At 42.2% G+C, this 20,683-nt stretch overlaps 2 protein-coding genes across 2 annotated transcripts; both read left to right on the forward strand.

The window, feature by feature from the left end:
- The first annotated feature begins 214 nt into the window (after window positions 1–214).
- c1qtnf2 (C1q and TNF related 2) lies at window positions 215–2,858 on the forward strand. Its single transcript, XM_028416623.1, has 3 exons — window positions 215–389; window positions 660–917; window positions 1,958–2,858. Exons 2-3 carry the CDS (start codon window positions 668–670, stop codon window positions 2,602–2,604), a joined length of 897 nt encoding a protein of 298 aa, XP_028272424.1. The 5' UTR covers window positions 215–389; window positions 660–667; the 3' UTR covers window positions 2,605–2,858.
- Window positions 2,859–3,315: 457 nt separating this feature from the next.
- ccnjl (cyclin J-like) lies at window positions 3,316–18,846 on the forward strand. Its single transcript, XM_028416854.1, has 6 exons — window positions 3,316–3,577; window positions 4,194–4,301; window positions 8,281–8,491; window positions 14,893–15,192; window positions 15,278–15,437; window positions 15,641–18,846. The coding sequence occupies exons 2-6, from the start codon at window positions 4,224–4,226 to the stop codon at window positions 16,164–16,166; spliced, it is 1,275 nt and encodes a 424-aa protein (XP_028272655.1). The 5' UTR covers window positions 3,316–3,577; window positions 4,194–4,223; the 3' UTR covers window positions 16,167–18,846.
- The last annotated feature ends 1,837 nt before the right edge of the window (window positions 18,847–20,683 follow it).

A 20,683-nucleotide genomic window follows, 5' to 3' on the forward strand; every position in this document is an offset into this window, starting at 1 on the left:
TTACTGTAAAAAGTAAATGCAATGGATCCGCCCAATCTTAACTTGACTATCTATTTAATGACAATTCGGTATGTTGCTTTACAAACTTTTATGTTAAATTTCTTTTTCTCATGCTAACAGTGTGTGAATTGTGTGCATCAGTGTGTGTTGCGTCACTCCTTCAGCTGCGTATTGTTGCTGCACTGACTTGAATTTAATGACATCATGGTGAAAGTATTCTTTGGCTCTGGACTCTCTTGAACAGGGTGGATGTTCTACAGACGATGATTCCCTGGACTGCTCATTTCTCTGCAGTGCTTCTCTTTGAGAATGCTACCTCACACATTAACTGGAAAACCATGTAGGGAAGTTTGTGTGCCTTCGAGCAGAAAAAAGGCCCTGAAAGAGTGGTGAGTAGTTCCTCCTTACTTTTAAAAATGGCTTACCGGTACACACACCCTTTGGAAAACAGGCGGTAAGTTACATTCTTTCCTTTTATCAAACAAACTGATCACACATTTACACAATTGTACACATTATTTATCTGATTATAGCTCAAGATGCCACGCATGTACTCTACTTGCCTCTATTTTATACTCTAGATGTGAAAAGATGTCTGCATCATGTGCATATGTTTAACAAAAACAGTTTCTGTCCTTTCTCTTCTTGTGACTTTACAGTGTCCATCATGTTCCAGATGTGTGTGATGATCTGTGCGTTGTCAGTTGTCGTGTCACAGTCGACTAATTCCTCGTCCAAGAGAGGCCATAATTTCACCGTCCACTCCTCCCAGCTGGTCTGCAGCCTGCCAGGCCCGGCAGGACCCCCAGGAAACCCAGGAGCCCCTGGATCACTGGGGACAATGGGACCCATGGGTCCTCCAGGGAAGGATGGTCCTGATGGGATGGATGGAGAGAAAGGAGAAAAGGGAGGGAAAGGTATTTCTGTCTGACTCCTACTCAACACCATACTATACATAGAATATATTCTAACATATCATTATTTGAAAATAATTTGAAAATAAAACGTGTTGATATGAGTTTTTAACATAAAATGTCACATTACTTCTGTTTGGGGTCTCAGAGGCTCCAGCTGTGTGACACAGTTAATACAATAAAGTTTCATTATGCTTTGAGTTCAGTTTGATGTTACTGAAGTATTTTATGCAGCTTTAGCCTTCACCATTTAAAATGAGGTGGTAAGATTTTATATGTTGGCAGTTTTCTAAGGATTAAGAAGTAGATGCAGCTCTTGAAACATAAATGATAAACTAATAACAGTACAGTTCCCTAAAGATTTACAGTGATGTAAATGTTATTTATTCTGTGGAGAATCCTCAAAAAGCCTCAGGTTATATTTGTTGATGAAGTTATGATGTTTTTCTTCTTTGGGTCAGTGCTCTGTCACTGAAGCCTTCGTTCAGTTTGCTGTCTGACTTGTGAGGTTTACATCCAGATTTTCTGATAACTGGTGGAACTGATTCGTTCTTTGGTCTGTGAGTCCCATGCCCCTCACAGACCCACATCAGAATATTTCTGTGTGCTTACTGAGAGGTATTTTTTGCTCCTCCACATGTAGTCTTACCTGTAATTCCTTAATGACATTTCAGACAGTGGAGCCTTTGATGTCATTTCCTAGCTCTTCTCTGCTTTGTAGGCATCAGATAGTTTCATGTCTGGATCCCCACTCAGTTCCTAGACAGCCTGTTGTTGTTGAGTGTCACCACAGATTTGAAGCATCAGAGAATTTATCAGCCTTGGCAGTCATCACTAGCTTGCTGCAAATGTTCTGTAGTTTTAATCACGACCAAGTCAATAAAAAGGAATGAAGTGTTTTCAAAACAGAACCACATGCTGCAAACTGATTGTGTTTATGGGCTGTTTCCAAACAAGGATTAATCTGTCAGGGATAGTTTTTACACTGTGATAAGCACAAACATTGTTTTGCCATCCTGTCGTAATTTTGTGTCTGTTGTCAGGTGAATCAGGGAGGACTGGGAATCCAGGTAAGCCTGGTGTGAAAGGCCGTCAAGGTGTAATCGGAAAGGCTGGACCTCGAGGGCTGAAGGGACTACGTGGACCTCCAGGGGTGGCTGGAAAACATGGACAAAAAGGAGAGGTTGGCGACATAGGTCAGCAAGGAGCTCCTGGAGGCTGTAACTGTGGCAGTCCAGCCCGATCAGCCTTCTCTGTGGCAGTCACTAAAAGCTACCCTAAAGAGCGAACGCCTATCCGCTTCAGCCGTATTCTGTTGAATGAGGGAAACCACTACAATGCCAGCAGTGGGAAGTTTGACTGTGCTATCCCTGGAGTCTATTATTTCACATACGACATCACACTGGCCAACAAGCACCTGGCCATCGGACTGGTGCACAATGGACAGTACAAGATCAAGACATTTGATGCCAACACAGGGAACCATGATGTGGCATCAGGTTCTACTGTTCTCCACCTGAAGGAGGCGGATCAGGTCTGGCTGCAGATCTTCTATTCTGAGCAGAATGGACTGTTCTTTGACCCTTTCTGGACTGACAGCACCTTTACTGGCTTCCTTATTTACCCTGATCAGGATTTCCTCAATGAAGCTGATAGAAAAGCAAATGCTCAGGCTGACAGTTATCACTGAATGATGTTGGCTAGTTTTCCGAATTGATTTTGTGTCGAGTCCACAATGCCAGGCCTGTGATTTTCAGACATTTAACACACTCTGACACCAGGGGGCGTACAAGGAGAGAAAAGAATTCAGCTGTGCGTTGTGAAATATGGTGCTGTACTCTGGCAGGATCTTTTTTCATAGATGGTTGTAAAATGCCATTTTCTATTTGATGTATGTTTATTAATAAAAAATATGAACTAAATAAAAGCAAAATGGAACATTAAGTACTTTATAGTACTTTACATTAATTAATATAGTGGACAAAAATCAGTAATAACAATACATTATTCTGAAATTAAATGTTATAAATTAAATGTGAAAGCGAAACAATAAATGAGTAAGATGTCTATATGCATAGAACAGCCATATTATATTGGTTTTTAACTCTTTATTATGTGGACAGAGATACCTTGAGAATGCAATGAATTCTTTGCAAACTCTAATTTTTTAAATTGTTGGACTACTTGCCACCAAAGTCTTATAATATAATATAATATAATATAATATAATATAATATAATATAATATGGCAGGATGCGACCTTTGCTGAACTATGGGTGTTTGTAGTCCTGACGACACGACGCTGACCTGCAAAGGACTACAAATCCCACGCCGGAGGGGGGACCTGCACGTCGAGCGCACGAGCCTCGCAGCTCAACAGCAGCAGCTGGTGCAGCGAGGAGGCTACTTTGTTAGAGCGGAGCCACCGGAGAGAAAACGGATTCTCTCGGAAAAGTGTGAACAGTTTGGGGGAAACGGCGCTAATAGGGGCCTGTCGGCGGGGTTTTGCGGTGGCACCTGTTTTATGATATTGCCGGCGGATTTTAAGTCTATGTTTTCGCCGACAAAAAGAGGTCTTTCTCAAAGTTGAGCCGAAGAGGAGTTCTCTCATTCAGGATGTCGGACTGAGACAAAGAGGTCTAGGGGGCATTCCTGTCGGAGCGGTAAGTGGCACATGTAAAAACGACGGAGATGAAAAGTTCTCCAGGTAGCTGTCCTGTAAGGAGAAAGAAGCTGCGTTTATGGCGAGGTGTTTAAAAAGAGCGTGTTGGTTTGTTTTTAATCCAGGCCAGTGTTTGTGAGCTCGGTGGACAGTTAACTTGTGAAGCCTCACTGTTTTGCCGCTTTCTTGTGGCGCAGATGCGTTTTAAATGATCGGCGGAGCGTGTGATATGTTTATAATTTGTCCTTGATGTGAACAATCGTATCAGAAAGTGGGATTTGTGAAAGGCTGCTCTGTTTGTGACCCACGGCGTGGTCGAGTGGGCATTTAACTGAGCCATTTAAATTTCCAAGCAGAGAAAATGGCCTGTGCAGGCAGAGAGACCTCCGCTGTATGATCAGCGAGGTGTTCAAAAACTTTGTCAACACGGCTGCATTCCTCAAAAATATACCTGGTTTTGTAACAGTGTTATGTTATTGTCACTACAAATGCAAATCTCCAGTTAGATAAATATAATGTCTTTTAATAAATAAAAAAAGATTTGGGACGTTATCTCAGTAAAATAATGCCTAGCTCCTCTAGAAGTACCTGAACGTTGTATTATTGTTTCTCCGCAGGTAAAACTTGACTGTTGAAGCCTCCTCTTAATGGGAAAGATGGAGAGGGAGTTGCAGTGGTGGAAAGGACAGCTAGCTGCAGATATCCATCAGTCTCTCCGCATCAAGGTGAGTTTTAAGGCCTAACGTAAGGCTGTTATCTTGTTGACAGTCTGATCCAGCCCTGCGTTGACTAAACACGTCTAACAAACGTTTGTTTGACTTAAAAAGGCATAAAGTCATGCATTTTTTAAATCAATGGCGAATGTCTGTGTTGTGTAGTGTGACTTAAGCATATAATTAGCAAGGATTTTAGCAAGTAAAATGCCTTTCAGTAAAAGTATGTCTGTGGATGCTCTCATTCATCCAGGTCATAGTCGTGTCCAAGAGTTTAAATGGAGGCAGCTGGAATCAAAGATTTTTGTTTTTAATTTAGGTTTTGAAGATGTTTTGCCACTTCCTCATGTGGCTTCTTCAGTTCTGCTTTAGTAAAAGTAGTAAGATTAAATTAGGGTGAGAGCATTTGGTCAGTTTTTTGTTCAGGTCTTTAAAATTATTGTTTTAATGATACAAAACATTTTTTGTTTTTAAAAAAACTTGCAATAGGAAAATCACATTTTGTGAAGGTTTGCCATAGATAACATGATAAATACAGTTTTTATTTAGGTAATTCATACACCGCAGCAACATCTTACCTTTACATTATACCACACAATGGAAAATAGGAAAGAAAATATAATTATGTGGTTCTGTTGTGTATTTAGACACAAACTAAATTAGATTACACGCATGGTTCAGGCTCATTAATTGAGAATATCTTAATTAACCTCAGAGCATGATCATATTTCCTCCCATGTGTCACCTTAATGGAGACATCTGTCACTTGACTGGCGTCTTCAAGCCGTGACTCTTCCTGCTACCTTTCATACTGAGGGGGAGATGAGCACGGATCAGGGTTTGGATATTGGATGGCAAAGACTAGAGTGTGCATGTGAGGAATGAGGACAGTGCTGTAGCATATCAGATTGTGAATCAGATGCCTTTGAGTCACATAAAGAGTCACTTACACACTGTTTGAATCGGCTTAGTCATTCTGGACAGAGTCTGACTCAGAGCGAGCTATCCATTAGACTGAAGATCTGCATGCAGACCTGGAAACTAAACAACACTCCCACTCTTTTCTCATGTAGTATAATGACAAAGTCATACTGTGCAATACAATGTCCTCATTGTAAACAATAGTGACACATTAGTTAAGTGCTTCACTGTATTTTTGTCTTACAGCTGACGGTAAACCTGCACTGTTTTAACCTAGTTTGCTAGTCATACTGTTCAAACAGGGGGTTTCTCACTTCTGATGGTGCAGCTTATGATGCATAAAGATGTTTAAAGAGCTGTGGCCTTTTTCCAGGAAGACATTCTTTTCACACATGACCTTACACCGTCTGCACTAAAGTTGTGGGTTTCTTACCTTTTCAGTGTCAATCTGAAAAGGTAATAGAGCCTCTTTGTTGTTCTTATTAAGGAATATAAGCTCCTTTGACATCTAGTTTTTGTCTTTAGTGGGATACAAATATCCAGTCCTGGGTTAAATGTTTTAGTCACCAGTGTTGTAATTATGCGTGGTCATGCGAATTTAATTTTCCCCAACGTGGCTATGAAACTCAGTAACTTCTACACCTCTTTGCCATTTTAGCTTACAAATTCAATCGGTCTCCAGTTGAGCATTGTTCATTCAACTTTAAATCTGAAGGAACTGAGGTAGACGACAGTGCGCACTAACCCTGTTTTCATGAAAAATGTCATACATTTGCAAAAATACAGAGAAGCAAAACAAGTCTGCTGGCACAGGAAAAGCAACCAATTGGCATTAGTGAGTTTACCTCTACATATATGAGTAACAAATGATTTTTGTATAGTTTAAGAAAAAGTGAGGCGACAAATTTATGTCACCATTTTCATCAAGGATACAAAATTTTCATTACACGAGGAGCTACATGACATTAATAATTACACCTGAATCAAATGTAATGCATACAATGTTAGGACTCGATTTGATCAAAGTAAACGTTTTCCTGGAGTTTAAATAGAAACAAATCATGTTAATCATCAACTTATTGGCGCATTAGTTCCTCTTTATGCATGTCAAATGTTACATATATATATTTTTTATTACATAGATTAGTGATATCAAAAACTGGCAAAAAGACCAGTAAAATACAACTATTTTCAGCTTTAAGTAGGCCTACGTATGTGGAGGAGAAGCAGAAGTGGGGAATCTGAAAGTCAGCCACATTTCATCACTGACTATAGTGGTGATATCAGAGCTGTGTGTAAGAAAAGCCTTCACACAGTGTTCAGATTTCATCCTGGCTTAACGACGTGTGCTGCAGTGATAATGCCCTGATGTGGGAGATTGCGGTGGTGTGTAGCATGTGGCAAATTATCAGACATGCAAATCAGTAGGCAGCTGTGGAATCCTTAATTATGTGCCGATCCCCCACAAAGGCACCTCTCCACCCGACACAGACCCCCCCGGAGCCCTTTCCAGACTCCCAGCAGCTCCCCCCTTCACATCCTCCCCCATTCTCTTGCTGCCCTCGTACCCCTAGACAGACAGATGGACCAGAGGCAGAAACAGTGGGAGGAGAAGAGAGGTTGGGGAGGGCTGACTGATATGGTCGGCCATAGCACCGGGGGTGGTGCTGCTTTATGTTGATTTTGGAGGGGGGTACTGTTTATTTCTGGGTTTCACTAAGGTGTCCATCTGAGCATTCTTGTTCTTGTGCTCAAAATAAATACTTAACAGGTTGTGTAACCCTCTCAGTGTCAGGAGTTTTTCCCATGCTGAATAATCTACAAATGTTTTTTACCTAAGTACTGCATTTGAAAATCATAATATTGAAAGAAAAGAAGTTTTCACAGACTTGAACACCATATGTTTTAGTATTTTTTTTTTATCATTTCAGAGTTATGTTTTGTCTAAAGTTTTAAGCCAGATTTGTGCTGTTCAAACTACCCTAAACCTGGAATATTCCTAAAGAGACACAATGTGTCTTTTATTTTAAAGACCCCTCGCTGGCTCTAAGAAGATTAATCTACCAATCCTCAATCTCTTATTAAATCTAAAAGCCCTTGTTTTTATTCAGATTTACAGAGAGCAAAAATAAATCTTTTTGAAAACAAAAATATTTTTTGGGATAAGCGGCTTTAACACAGACAAAATAACTGTAATATGAACTTGTAATATGCAATTCTAAATGTATTGTGTTTCTTGCCTCAAGGCAGATTTGGAAACTGGAACCTTGTGCTCTCCAGTTTTCTATTGCTGATTCAATGATAGTGCCCCTGAGTGTCTTCCTTCCACTTTGAAACACATGCAGCTAATTGAACATAAATAGGAAATGTGTTGGGGTGAAACCTAATCCTATCTGTTCCTCAACCTAGACTAAAAGCCCCCCCCCCCCCTTCCCAAACCACACACTCACTCAGCACACATAGAAACTGTCATCCCATTGTTCAGATACCCCTGTAATGACTCGAATTAGCCTCAGTTCTCTGCAGCAATGAGGAATTTAATTAAATTGAAATGAGGCTGAACCATCCAGCCATCTTTCCATTGGCTATACCCAGTTATCCTGTTCAAGCTCCCTGCTTCTAGTAGGTGAGAGCAGGCGCTGAATGCCCTGGCCTGACAAAGAGACAGACTGCAATTTATACTCAAACACCTATTAATTCATCACCATTATTTTAACACTAGTGTGTTTGAACTGTATGAGTTGATGTATGACGTGATGCGAGTCGATGCACATAGGAAAAACTTGTGCAGCCACATGCAAACTCATAGTTGTGAGGCAACAATGCTAAGCACTGTTCCACCATTATTCATTATTTAACTGAGTTCTGTTTTTGATTATTCTGATTTTAGAGCCTACAGCAGCTCTCCTGACAGCAGTTAAACCCAGTCAGCAGGAGACATGCATGCCTGTCTATTATTATGCATCTTCTTTAAAACCCCTTCTTCATCACAGCTTCCTGCCCACCCTGCTTCTCACACCCCTTGTCATTTACACCCCCCACTCATCCTTCTTCTCTTCTCCCCCTCTAGGAGCTGAAGCTACCGGTCTACCGGGCCCACTCCCCACAGATTGGCATGCGACGGTACTTTGCGGACCTCTTGGCCATCCTGAGTAACCGCTACCATCTATGTCCTACAGCTCGTCACTTGGCTGTCTACTTGCTAGACTTGTTCATGGACCACTATGATGTGGCAGTCAAGCAGCTCTATGTCATTGCTCTCTCCTGTCTGCTGCTAGCTAGTAAGTCCGGCTTCTTTTCTAAACCTTGTTGTGTGCTTGATTTGATTGTGTCTTGTCATCTTGAAAAACCTTGCATTTTGCTTAAACAGATTAAATGATGGTTTATGCACAGATGGCACAAGGTGAAACACTTCCTGCAACAAGGCACCTTTAGGTTACCCTGAAGAGACCATGATATGTTACCTTTTTTACAATCTCCTCCCTTCTATCCCATCTGCTGATGATTTACTGTTAGTAAAATGCTGGTTTGAAGCGTTGGCAAATTATTTTGGGTGAAACAGACGGGGATTGTGCTCATGTCTGCAGAACCTTATCTATGTCTACTATTCAGGCTTTGATATAATCTTTGGGGCAGCTTTAGTTAGTTTGAGATACTCTACCCTTTAAGACCAAAATGTCCTGACATCCAATGTGTGATTACCCCCTGCTAGTGAAATGCTACTATGCAAAGAAAAGCCTACACATCCAAATCTTTGTATCTTGTTCCACTGTGCCATAGAGCTGTATTGTTGGCCAGTGTGTCAGTCGGTGTGTACAGATGCAGATGTTGTGTTTTTTCATTGCAGTACATCATTGCTTTTGTGGAAGCGATTTGATTTGTAACCATTGTGCTTTTTTGCTGTAAAAATCTGTTACTTGGTGTTTTGTGCAAGGCAGGTGTGTTAATCACTTTTCCCCTGCTGATGCATGTGCAGGTTGTGAGGTAGTTATTAGTGTCTCTATGGCTGTCTGGTGATTAACAGGCTGAGGTTTTCTTTACATTAATGCACTCTTTGGCATCATGGGTAATTAGACTAATGATGCTGTCAAAATCAGACTCTGGAACAGGGCCTGTTCACTTGGGAGAGCTGTGTGTGTGTTCTTGCATAGTTGTGTATGGACCATCTTTGCAATCAGAGAAGTCTCCGGTGTGAGATAAATTTGAATATGAGACTTGAAAGAGGTTTTATTTAAAAGCAATCTCATGAGAATCTAAGAATAGCTTTGCTCATGGAGTGATCTTATCAGCCAAACCTGGACAGAGGTTATTCTTTTAATGTCTAATAAATTAATCAGATTTTTTATTGAATCTTTTGATTGTGGCTTTTAGTTAGTGAGGTTCTCTCTTCTCTGTTCTCCTTCATCTGACTCCTCCAGGACTCGAGGGAGTCTCTGTCATGATTGATGAAGGCTTGAAAGGGTGTTTGATTCAAAGTTGTCTTGGATTTTCATCTGTCCTGGGGTGCTTTGGAATCTGGCCTAGTTATTGAACAACCTCCCCAAGTCCCTGCCTGCCTTTGACAGGCGCATACATTGTCTTTCTTTAAACTTTTAAACTGGCTTCTGCACTCAGTTAATTAATTGGTGTCTCTTTTGTACCTCTCAGCATTCACTGCTTAATCCTATTACTCCACTGTATGTTTTTTGAGTGCATGTGTTTGCTTATGGATGAGCTCCCCTTCATTTGTTGGGGTAAGATTATGTTCTGGTTTGTAAACCCGGGTACTTATTTAGACACCTCACTTTGCTTAATTGAGTCCAATGAACACGAGAAACCAAAAAAATCCAGAAAAATAAAATGTGTATATTTTAAGGGATCAGCATTTGAGTCACTTCCCAAACTCAAGCCTCTACTGTCTTGCAATCCATGGAGTCCTGCAGTGTTCACAACAGCCTTCCTGGCAGGCTTCAATCACTGATTGCAGCTATTTGTAATCACAAGTGATATAAAGGATGTGTCCCTGCTGCTGACCAGCAAAATAATACTTTTTTTTGTAAAGCCTGTCTTATCACAACTCATAAATCAATATCAATATGTCTTTGTAGCAAATGATCACTGCAGCTGGATTTTGCTTAGTAATGTGTTTTAGTGAATGAACTCCAATAATAACAAAAAGAGCATTCTATGAAACAACTAAGCACCAGAAGCTCAGTCATGTTTGACTACACAGTCCACTTATGTAGCCGAGCCCGGGGGTGGGGAAGGACTCTGCTGAGGGGCACCTGCCATATGCTCTCCGAGTCAGGACTCAAACAAAAGCCAGTCAATGCAAGCAGGACAGCCAGCCAGACCCTTCCCAGAAAGGGGGAGGGGAGCACAATCTAAGGGATGGAGGCTGCTGTGTGTGCAGGCGTGTGTTTGTGTGGATATGCTTAAAGCTGAGAGAGGCCATGGTTGCTGTGGCAACCCTGTGATAAACCTATGGATCCTTGTCTTGAAGTCACCTAATTAAGATCTACATTGGAGTTTCATATTGAAAGGGGGCTGCATATCCTTTTAACTGACTGAGTTCCGGTGGTGTCCTTTTACCTTTTGCTGCTGGCTTTGTTTCCTCCTTGTTCTCTCACCTTGTCAGGGTCAGTCACTGCCAGCCAGTCCTGGGACAGGGCGGCCAGTAAAAACAGCCCCACATCCCTGGGGGGTTGGGAAATGAGCAGAGCAGTACTTCAAAGGCAGGTTGGCTGCTGATGTTAAACAGGGTAGAAAGGGAGGAAGAGGTGGTGGCCTGCAAAATGGGACATGTTAGAACTGAACCACCCAGCAGGGTGCCCTGCAATGTAAATTAGCAAGGAACCTGCACCCCCCTGTATCTTCATCTCAGAGGTTTGACAGTAATTCTGATGGAACTGTTGCCATGTTGGAAATAATTAAAAGCATTATATAGAGATGTACAGATAGGTTGAAAAATGATCATCAAATGCTTCAAAAGAACAATTTTTCTTCAACAACAGGTGTGTAACTAAAACTGGACTTAAAATGTCAGCATTCAGTTAAATTTAATGTTTTGTGGTATAATGCCTGAAGCTATGTTTGCCAACTTGCCCCCTGTATTACCACCTATATGGCTAAGGGCTTTATCCCCTCAGTCAATTAATCCCACCCCCCTCTCTCTCTCACACACACACATACACACACCACGCCATAGTTTCTAGGATTCTCCACAGTCACTCAAGCATTCAGCATCAGGGGTCAAGGGTCGGCCTGGGCCTACATTGTGAAAGCTGCCAAGACCAGGGGTGGCAACACACAGATTCTGTGATGGAGCTGTGACCAATTTCCCACTCCCAATGAAAGATGAACCAACAAATAAAAGGAGTTTAAAGAGCAGAGGAAATTCCTTCATGGCTGTCAAGACAAAGAAAAAAAGAACAGGCAATTTGAAATGATTGCTCAGATAATAAGTGAGAAAAACATTTAGAAAGCATATTTCTGACATCTGATAGTGGCTGTCTGTAACAGCCATCATCTATAACTTGCCAAGATTGATGGTTCAGTATTCACACCTACTTTACACCATGATTGCCACTGCAGAGGTGGAGACAAGCCAGCTCTTCTAGGTCTTCTAGCTTTTTTCCAGTGTGGTCAGATAGCATGTCTTGAAAACCACTTCTGAGATAAATCAGCTCTTACTGCAGAAATTTAGTTTCTTGTTGGATAATGAGTTTTGGTCCCCCCTACATTTCTTACACAAGAAAAACTTTTTGGAGGATTGATCAGAAGTAGTGCCTGTGAAATGAAGAGCATTGGAATCAGGTCTTTCCTTTGTGAGAATACAGCTCTCGAGTTTCTCAACAGCCCCTATCATTCTAAACCCTTTTCCACCCCCACCACCACAACATTTTCCCCAAACAGCACACCTGGGAGGAGGCCCTGCATCCTGGCTTTACCTCTGCCTAACCCCTGACTTCTAACCTCTCCTGTTTACTCAATTTTTTAAATTGTCATCATCACCTTTAGGCACTAAAACAGATTGGTTTCCTGTAGTTGCTCAAAATGAATAAGTACTTGGTGCAGATAAACAGGAAAGCTGTTTTTCTTGTTGTTTCTCCACTGTGCCCCTTCCCTGCATACTGACTTAAGATATGATCATTTTGCTGCCTGCATTCCAGGTAGGCTCACTCACAGGAGAAGAATGCACTATCTCTGTTAGGTCACATTCAGGCTGACAGCAGTAAAATGGCACAAGGAGCTGTGATAGTCTTGGCATGTTACAACAGGGTATCAATGAAAGGGTGAAATACAAATAACGACGTCCAGTTTAATTTGTATGTGCAGTGTATGTGCAACAATGGCTCTAGAGAGCCAGTGTTGCATATTTCACAATAGGATTGGGTATTAAATCTTAAGTACTTCTAGGAAAGAGCACAAATGCAAAGCTTAGCTAGAGAGCTAGCCAGAAGAACATTTAGAATTAATTTTGTAATAGCTACTTAAATGTGAAGAATTGTTCATTTTACTTATTGTTTTAAGCTCCTTTGACATGTGTTCAGGGTGGGACATGGCACCCAAGTCAGATTTATACTTCGGCATCAGATCTACAAAGCTTACGTGTAACCTACACTAATGGCTCGTGACTGAGCCTTTGCCCCTCTGTTGTTAACTTCTAATACACATGATGGTATGTTCTCACTTTTTAGCAACCAACTCTGTGTAAGAGCTTAAACAGTGAACACTGGCTTTGTGTGAAAAGGCTATATAAATAAAATAATGTTATCTGAAAGGTAGCACAATCTGCATGTATTGCAATATTGTCATGTATTGTACTAAATTATAATCATTTGGGTTTTGAGTTCTGAATGAGAAAAACAAGAAAACATGATTGTATTCACTAATTTCTGGCATTTATAGTAGATTAGATGGAAGTAGATGGAAGATTTGTGATGGAAATGCTTCAGAAAATGTACACCCAGGATCAGCCTCACTTAATCACCATCCTGTGTTTTTAGCTGTATTGCTGCATAGCTGCACCCCTGCTGTTTCTACTCTTTGAAATGAATGAGGCCACTGTTGTTGTCACAAAGGCTACCATATAGTCAGTTCTACTTGGAGTAATTCAAACCGATTTGTGGCTCAAACTGTAGTTTTTGTAGGTTCCTCTGAAGTCACAATGTTTTTGGTTTGTGAGTCAAAACATGTTTCTCATGTGCTCAGTCACCTGCTGTTGTAAACAAAAGGAGTAATCACAGAGCACAAAAAGGAGACTGACTTGTGCTGCCTCTCTCTTTAAGATCAAAGAATGTTGGGTTGTGTGGAGACTGGGGGCATTGATGGCTTTTTATGGCTGCGTCTGTGTGGACATAGCAGTCTAGTAGCAGATCGAGCACTGATCCAGAGGATATGAGGGTGAGAGAATGGGACAAGTGTGGACTGAGCCATAGAACGATCCCTGGCGGCTGTAAACTGCCCTTTTTCATCGTGTTTCCTGTTCTGCTGGAGAGACGCCATTACTGCCTCTGTGCTAATTGCTCCCTCACCCCCACCTCCTGGCATGCTGGGCTGCAGATCCCCTTCCCTCTTTCTTCCTCTCTCCTGCCTTGCTTTAATGGCAGGTCACAACATCAGTGATAAAACTTACACTCTGTAGGGGAACAGCCTGCTCTACTAGATGTAGGCATAAATACATAAATGAGGTCCAATAAAAGCAACAGGAATGTCAGACAATTGTTGCTCACTATTCACCTGTAACTGTTCAGAAAAGTGAGTAGGGCCTCTGTTTTGCATGTCGGTTGCCATGATTTCAGATTAGCAGATTAATTTCAAGAGCGTTGTTGTTTTACCAAGTTGATACATAATTTCTTTTCTTACTTTTTGGATGTTAGTAATTTTGCAATTGTTATGAAGTGGCTTTTTATCAGCAGGCACAAATATGTATACATGTTTGTAGTATGTAAATGTAAATAATGATCATTTATTGTCTATAAATCATTATAGGCTCCAAAATAGGACATTTAAAGGTTGATTTTGGGAACCAGTAAAATTTCTGACATGCTGGGTGTAGTTCTTTACAAGAAAGTCTGTATCAGAGTAACCTGACACCTCCTTGGCCTCATTCTTAGTGTTTGAGAAGAGGCCTGTTAGACCCTTTCGGATTTAAAAGCAGAACCACCCCTCTTCATTGGTCACATGGACCCCTGAGGCCTCAGGGCTGTTGCTATGGAAAGGAGGATATCTTGGGATGGGGAGGGGGCTCTCCATAATGACAGTGCTGTGATGTCTGTGAGGTTGTTAGTCAGAGCAACAGAAATATTTTAGATGGAACTGGCTTGGTTTGTCATAGAAAGTGTTGAACTTTTATAAGCCACAGTAAGTGCCTCTGTAAACCTATAGCAACAGCTCCCTGAGCTTATTAGTGCAGTAGCTTAGCTTTATGGCCAGATGTCCAGATGTAGTCAGATTAATTGCTAATGCTTAGCAGGCACTTGTTAGGTTTTGTGGAAGTTGCAGTAAGCTGACCATAAACCATCTGCCCATGATCATACAGACACATACAGAGAACATTTAAAAAAGGAAGGCAATTAATGAACGTCTTAGCAAGAGGCTATGATTCTACTTGATTCTTAATCATAATAACCTTTTTACATTGACACTGGCTCATAGATAAGAAATATGATTAAACCTGACTGTGTCTGTTACTTTTTAGGTAAATTTGAAGAGAAGGAGGACCGGGTTCCCAAACTGGAGCAGCTTAACTCTCTGGGCTTCATGTGCAGCCTGAACCTCGTTCTCAACAAGAGGGATCTGATCAAAATGGAACTTCTGCTGCTGGAGACTTTTGGCTGGAATCTGTGCATGCCCACGCCCGCCCACTTTATTGACTACTACCTCCATTCCTCTGTGCAGGAGGGGGACCTCTATAACGGCTGGCCCCTGTCCTCACTCTCCAAGACTAAGGCTTTCATGGACAAATACACACACTACTTCCTGGAAGTTTCACTGCAGGGTGAGTTTAGGAGTTACTGGAAATAAAGATCAGCTCATGGTGTAAGTTTGAACAGAAAAATAATTTAACCGTCTTCTTTTTGTAGATCATGCCTTCCTGAGTTTCAGACCATCTCAGGTTGCTGCCGCATGTGTGGCTGCATCTCGTATTTGCCTTCAGATTTCCCCAAGCTGGACAACTGCTCTGCATCTACTCACAGGCTACACATGGGACCACCTCACCCAGTGCATTGAACTCATGTTGCTGTAAGAAAAACACAAATACACACAAGTAGAGAAAAAACACAGCAAGACTGGCGAGAGACTGATTTCTTGCACCTCTCTTTTCTTTGTGTTACTCACACCTTGCTCGCTCTCCCCACACAACAATGAAAGTTTTATGTATCTATTTTAATCCATATTGCCCACTGTTGTATTGACTTGTTCAATCTGTTCTGTTGTGCCAACAGTGCTCATGACAACGATGTGAAGGAGGCCAACAAAACCAAATCCACCCCTCCTCATCGGCCCTCCTCTCTGCAGTCCCAGCCCCAGACCTCTCACCTCTCTCCTGTGTCAGCCATCCAGAGACCAGCCTCCTCATCCTCTTCCTCCACCTCCTCCACACCACAGCTGCTCTTTCAGCCAGATGGCTTCCCACACCTTTCCCAGCATTCCCCGTCCTTGTCTCAGCTACAAGTGTTAGCTGATTCTCCAGCTTTGGGCCCCGTGGTGAACGTGTCTCAGGACTTCCTTCAAAGTCACAGGATGGGCCTGCTAACTGCAGCTCCTTCCATCACTCCAGGGGCGGCATTCCCGTCTTACCCAAGCCTAACCTCTGGTCTCCAGCCTGGGGCTCGTGGGCTGCCATTCCAGGGCCCTATTTCTGTGCAAATGGCCCTTGCTGGGGAGCCACGACACTGTCTGAGCATGGCCTACAGCGGGGGCTACCTTGGAGCTCATCACACGTTTGCAGCTGGATGCTTTGATAGGTGACGCCAGGAGACGGAGAGGGAGAACAAACCTCTACGGGAGTCCACCACTATGGTTTTGTCCCAACTCCCTACCAGGAAACATCCTTTGACGGACCTCCTCTCTCTCTCCGTCGGCACCGAAACACCTTCAGCTTGTCCAGCTCCCCCATCCCTTTCACAAAGACACCTCAAACGCAAGCAGAGGGCTAAAGGCAAGACGGACCCAGTGGAAGTCATCACACTGACATGACAAACACTCCACTGCCTCACATGAAATACTGAGGCGCTACAACAATGTTACTACCATACTCTGGAATAGATTTTTTTTAAATCTGCGTTATTATAAGACTGTCATCACTGTGAATGGGATAAAAGCAGCAGTGTGATCTAACACCCACCTCATTCAGCACCTGTTGTCAGTTGTGTGACAGCCGAGCCAATTTTAGAAGTGCACAGAACATAAGCACGTCATGCTGCTTGACTTTTTTTTTCATTTTCTATCCCAAAAAATTGACAATTTGTAAAGGAAAAATTTGGCTGAATTTTTTTCCCTGAGCCACCATCGAGAGAGAAAGAGGGTTGTCGCTGACTCGGCAGGGCACAAAGAGGCTGACTAAGTTTTTGACTGTGTCTCCTCAACGTCAGCAAACATTGATCTAACATGCTTGAAGGGCTCCTTTGGGAATTCTTTACAACATTAAGACCTTAGAGGGGACGAAGAATTTATTGTTTTGTGCAGGTGAAATCCACAGTTTCAACAGACCTGCATTTTTTTTGTCCTCCTCTCTTTCTCTCCCATCTCCAAAGAGCCTTGTGGCAGAGCCCATGAAGTGTGGCTCTCTTACAGCTGCTGCAGGCTGTCATACTAAAGTCTTAACGTCCCCATCACCACACACAGAATTAAACACAAACTGATGTGACTGGACCAGTGTGGTGAAGGAGACGTGGATATTGGTTGTGTATTATACATATGAATTGCTGCTGCCTTCTTATGATCTGTTGGTTCTGTGTCTGTGTTGATGACTCCAATGTTTACATGAACCACTAAATATCAGGGACATAAACAAGATTACTTGAATATGATGCCATTGAAACATGCCATAGCTTTTTATTTATGATTTCTTTCTTTATTTTATAATTTGTAGTTTGATGTATTGTAGCTTTTTTATACCAACTTAGAAACCCACCATTGATTTATAGTTCTTTGTACCTGTGTATAGAAACTGTATATTCAGGCTCAGGTTTTAGGGCTGAAGCGAGCAGCCTTCTCTTCATTATTCTGGGCGATTATGCTTTAAAGTGGATGCTAATTCAGCATCTGCGGGGGTGCTGCGATAACCTCCTTCTTCATCACTGGACCATATTCTCTATACAGCTCAGTTACTATATGCTTGAAACGGTCTATTTGCTGCGTAGAAGTTCAAACCCACAGTCACTGGTTTCAAACATCTGCAGCCAGTCGTTGGTAATTGCTTCCCAGATTTCTAAAGCTGCAATCCCCAATCTTCCATTTCCTGTCAGAGTATAAACACATCCAGATTCTCAGTGCTGGTCACAAGGGTTGCCCATTTGTTACCATGGTGATACCTTGATAACTGTGCAAACCCCAACTTCTGAGGTGTCCTTGACGGCTCTGAGGCTGAATTAGAGCTGCAATTAAATAGTCTCTTGGTTATTATCTGGATTAAGTGCCATTTTTGAAAGTGGTTAAAAACGGCATCAGTTGGTTATGTAGTTAATTATAGCGCAAATGACTCAACACCAGTGAAAAACCTTTATTTTATACGGCGAACAAAAGCAGGAACTTGCAAGCATTTTTTGTTTGAAAAACTGAACAATAATTTTAGGTAAGTGCAGATAAACTTGGAAATGTTAACACTGCATGTAGCTTAAAAGCTCTGGCTGTATGTCAAACTGTTTTCTGTGGACACTGACATTTTATCATGTCGTGCCTTGTTTTCAGCAGGCTTTACCTGTTCAGACACTGATAACACTACATGAAGCCTTTCTGCATGTCTCACATTAATATATTCACTAAATGTCATTTGATTTTCCACCCTCTTCTGTGATATGAAGTATGACTATGCTACATTTTTCTAACTGTGTACAGTTTTTTTTTACATTCCTTTTGTTTTTGATTATGTTTTAGTTCATGATTCCTTCAATGATCGATGTTGGTGTGATCTAGATGCTTTTTTTTGTTGTTTTTAGAGTTCATTTTGCTCTTTTTCCTCACGAGCAACTTCTCATTTGAGGTGTATAAAGGTGCAATACGTTGTTTTCCTGTTTAAACTCACCACAGCCGTCACTGTCTCGTGTGTACCACTGGTTCATCTTTTGTAACTTATTTTTGAGAATTGTGTGATTTGACTTGGTCTCCTGTAGAGGGCAGTGGGTTCTGAACACAATGAATATGTTGCATATTGCAGCCACATACTTTTGAGTGATAGATATTACTGAATTGTCTTTTAGCTAGAGTTTGATGAAAACATGCGTTTTTTTCCCCCCTTCCAACAAAGGTGCTGACACCACTAACACCAAACAACACTTGACTAATGTGATCGTAATGAAATGACACCACAACCTTTCAATTTATATTTTTGTATTCTTTTGTAATGACCTGTAGTCTTGGATAATGTGACACTAAATGATATTTTTTTATCATAAGGTGCCATGAAAAAATAAACACACAAGTGACCTGAGTCTCTGTAAAATGTGATTCTTTTTAGGAAAATTATGTTGCTCCAGTTATTATTTTACTGCTGTATTTGAAGGGGTAGTGGACGGGTTTCAGGACCAAATAGGAGTCGGTTGTAAAAAAAAACCCAGCACATTTTTTATTTAACACAGATTATTTACGGACAGATCTACAAGTCATTCCCACACTTGTTACAGCGGGTGGAATAGTAACTCCATGAGCAGTACGCCTTGTCAGACTTGACAAAGTTACTATTCAACATTTCAGAACTGGCCTCTCCTCGGCTTCTTAACTCCGCCTCCACAGCTCAGTCAGAGCATTCTGTTGTGCTGCGTTTGGATATATAACATTCATTGACAGGACATTATGCTCCTACTGCAGCTACTGACCTCTTCATGGTCAGAATAGTGAACTCTTTGATATTGCTGACTGTTAGCTTTGTTCTCTCCAACACAGAAGAATGTGCATTTTAAATGATTATTTAAGGTGAAACACACACACACACACACACACACACACACACAGACACACACACTGACACACAATGACACACACTGACACACACACTGACACACACACACACTGTGACTGACTCTCAGGCCAGCTGCTGTGGCTGCTCTGTTACAGAGAAATAATCCCAGAGTTCAGTCTGATTTACAGTCACTTTATTCATAAGCATGAGGTCATTTAACATGAGCCGAGACCACTTCAGGGTCAGTGGAGCTGAATACTGGATTCTGATTGGTCAGTTGCGTTCTGCCACCTCTTCTTTCTGATAAACAGAGGATCCTGACCAATCTGTGAAGTTATGATATTGAGGATGTGTTTACAGCAGTGATTCCAGATTCAACCCCCCAACCTGCATATGGCTGAACAGCTGTACTTCCTGTTTCCTGTCAACAGGTGTCCTTCAGGAGTCCAACCAGACGAGCGCTCTCCTCCCATACACACACACACACTCTGACACACACACACTCTTAACCTCCTGTGTTTCGTGTCGCTGGTGTGCTGTGATGTTTTACCCATGATGCTGCTGGGTTTGTGGCTTTCAGGGCTGCAGTCAGACGTTCAGTGATTGGCTGCAGGAGAACTCCCTGACCATCATCGCCATGGACGTCGCCCTGCTGTTACTGCAGGTAGTAACACTGCACTGCCTGCAGAGGGCGCAAACACGCCTTTGTCACAGTCTGAGGGTTTGTATGTGTCTTCACTGAGTCACCAGCAGATCACTTTGACGTGTCAGCACTTCCTGTCTGCTTCTGATTGGATGGTTTTGAATCAACATGGCTGCCTGTTTGTGGTTATATGACAAATATTTATTAAGGGTGAAGAAGAAGGAAGATCACGCAGCCCTGTATCTGTTAGTAGATGAGGTACTGAGGTAGGTACTGAGACCAAGCAGCACAAACTGCAGTTCCTCCAGTGTCCACTAGAGGCTGTCTCATACAGTGAGTCTGGATGGTAACTTATGTTACTCTAGCTCCATCACACTGAGTGTTTCCGCCTCTCTGCAGGTGGTGCTGTTCGTCATGGCGGAGTATCTGTACCGTGCATTTGGAGAAGGCCGCGCTCTGAAACGGACCGATCTGCTGGCTGGCAGAGACCACGCCCCCACCGATGACCTGGGGGAGCCGAACTACGCCTACCATGACCAGGATGGAGCTTACATAGACCCCCATCACCTGCCTTATCACCACGACGACCACGGCCAGGTGTCTGTGGACCAAGTGCAGAGCTACTAACCTGCTGCAAACATTATAGGCTCAGGTTCTGGTTCTGGAAACATGAGCCTCCAACCAGCCTGCGGTCTTATACCCTCTGTTATCCAACAGACAGCTTCT

This window comes from Parambassis ranga, chromosome 10 (genome assembly GCF_900634625.1).
Source record: "Parambassis ranga chromosome 10, fParRan2.1, whole genome shotgun sequence".
In the NCBI taxonomy this organism is placed as follows: Eukaryota; Metazoa; Chordata; class Actinopteri; family Ambassidae; genus Parambassis; species Parambassis ranga.

Bases quoted from the DNA above. Each gene is read 5' to 3' on its own strand.
- c1qtnf2 (XM_028416623.1), top strand. From the start codon at position 668: ATGTTCCAGATGTGTGTGATGATCTGTGCGTTGTCAGTTGTCGTGTCA. The intron at 918-1,957 runs GTATTTCTGTCT...GTCTGTTGTCAG, and splicing joins AGGAGAAAAGGGAGGGAAAG to GTGAATCAGGGAGGACTGGG.
- ccnjl (XM_028416854.1), top strand. From the start codon at position 4,224: ATGGGAAAGATGGAGAGGGAGTTGCAGTGGTGGAAAGGACAGCTAGCT. The intron at 15,193-15,277 runs GTGAGTTTAGGA...TTCTTTTTGTAG, and splicing joins CCTGGAAGTTTCACTGCAGG to ATCATGCCTTCCTGAGTTTC. The intron at 15,438-15,640 runs GTAAGAAAAACA...TTGTGCCAACAG, and splicing joins TGCATTGAACTCATGTTGCT to TGCTCATGACAACGATGTGA.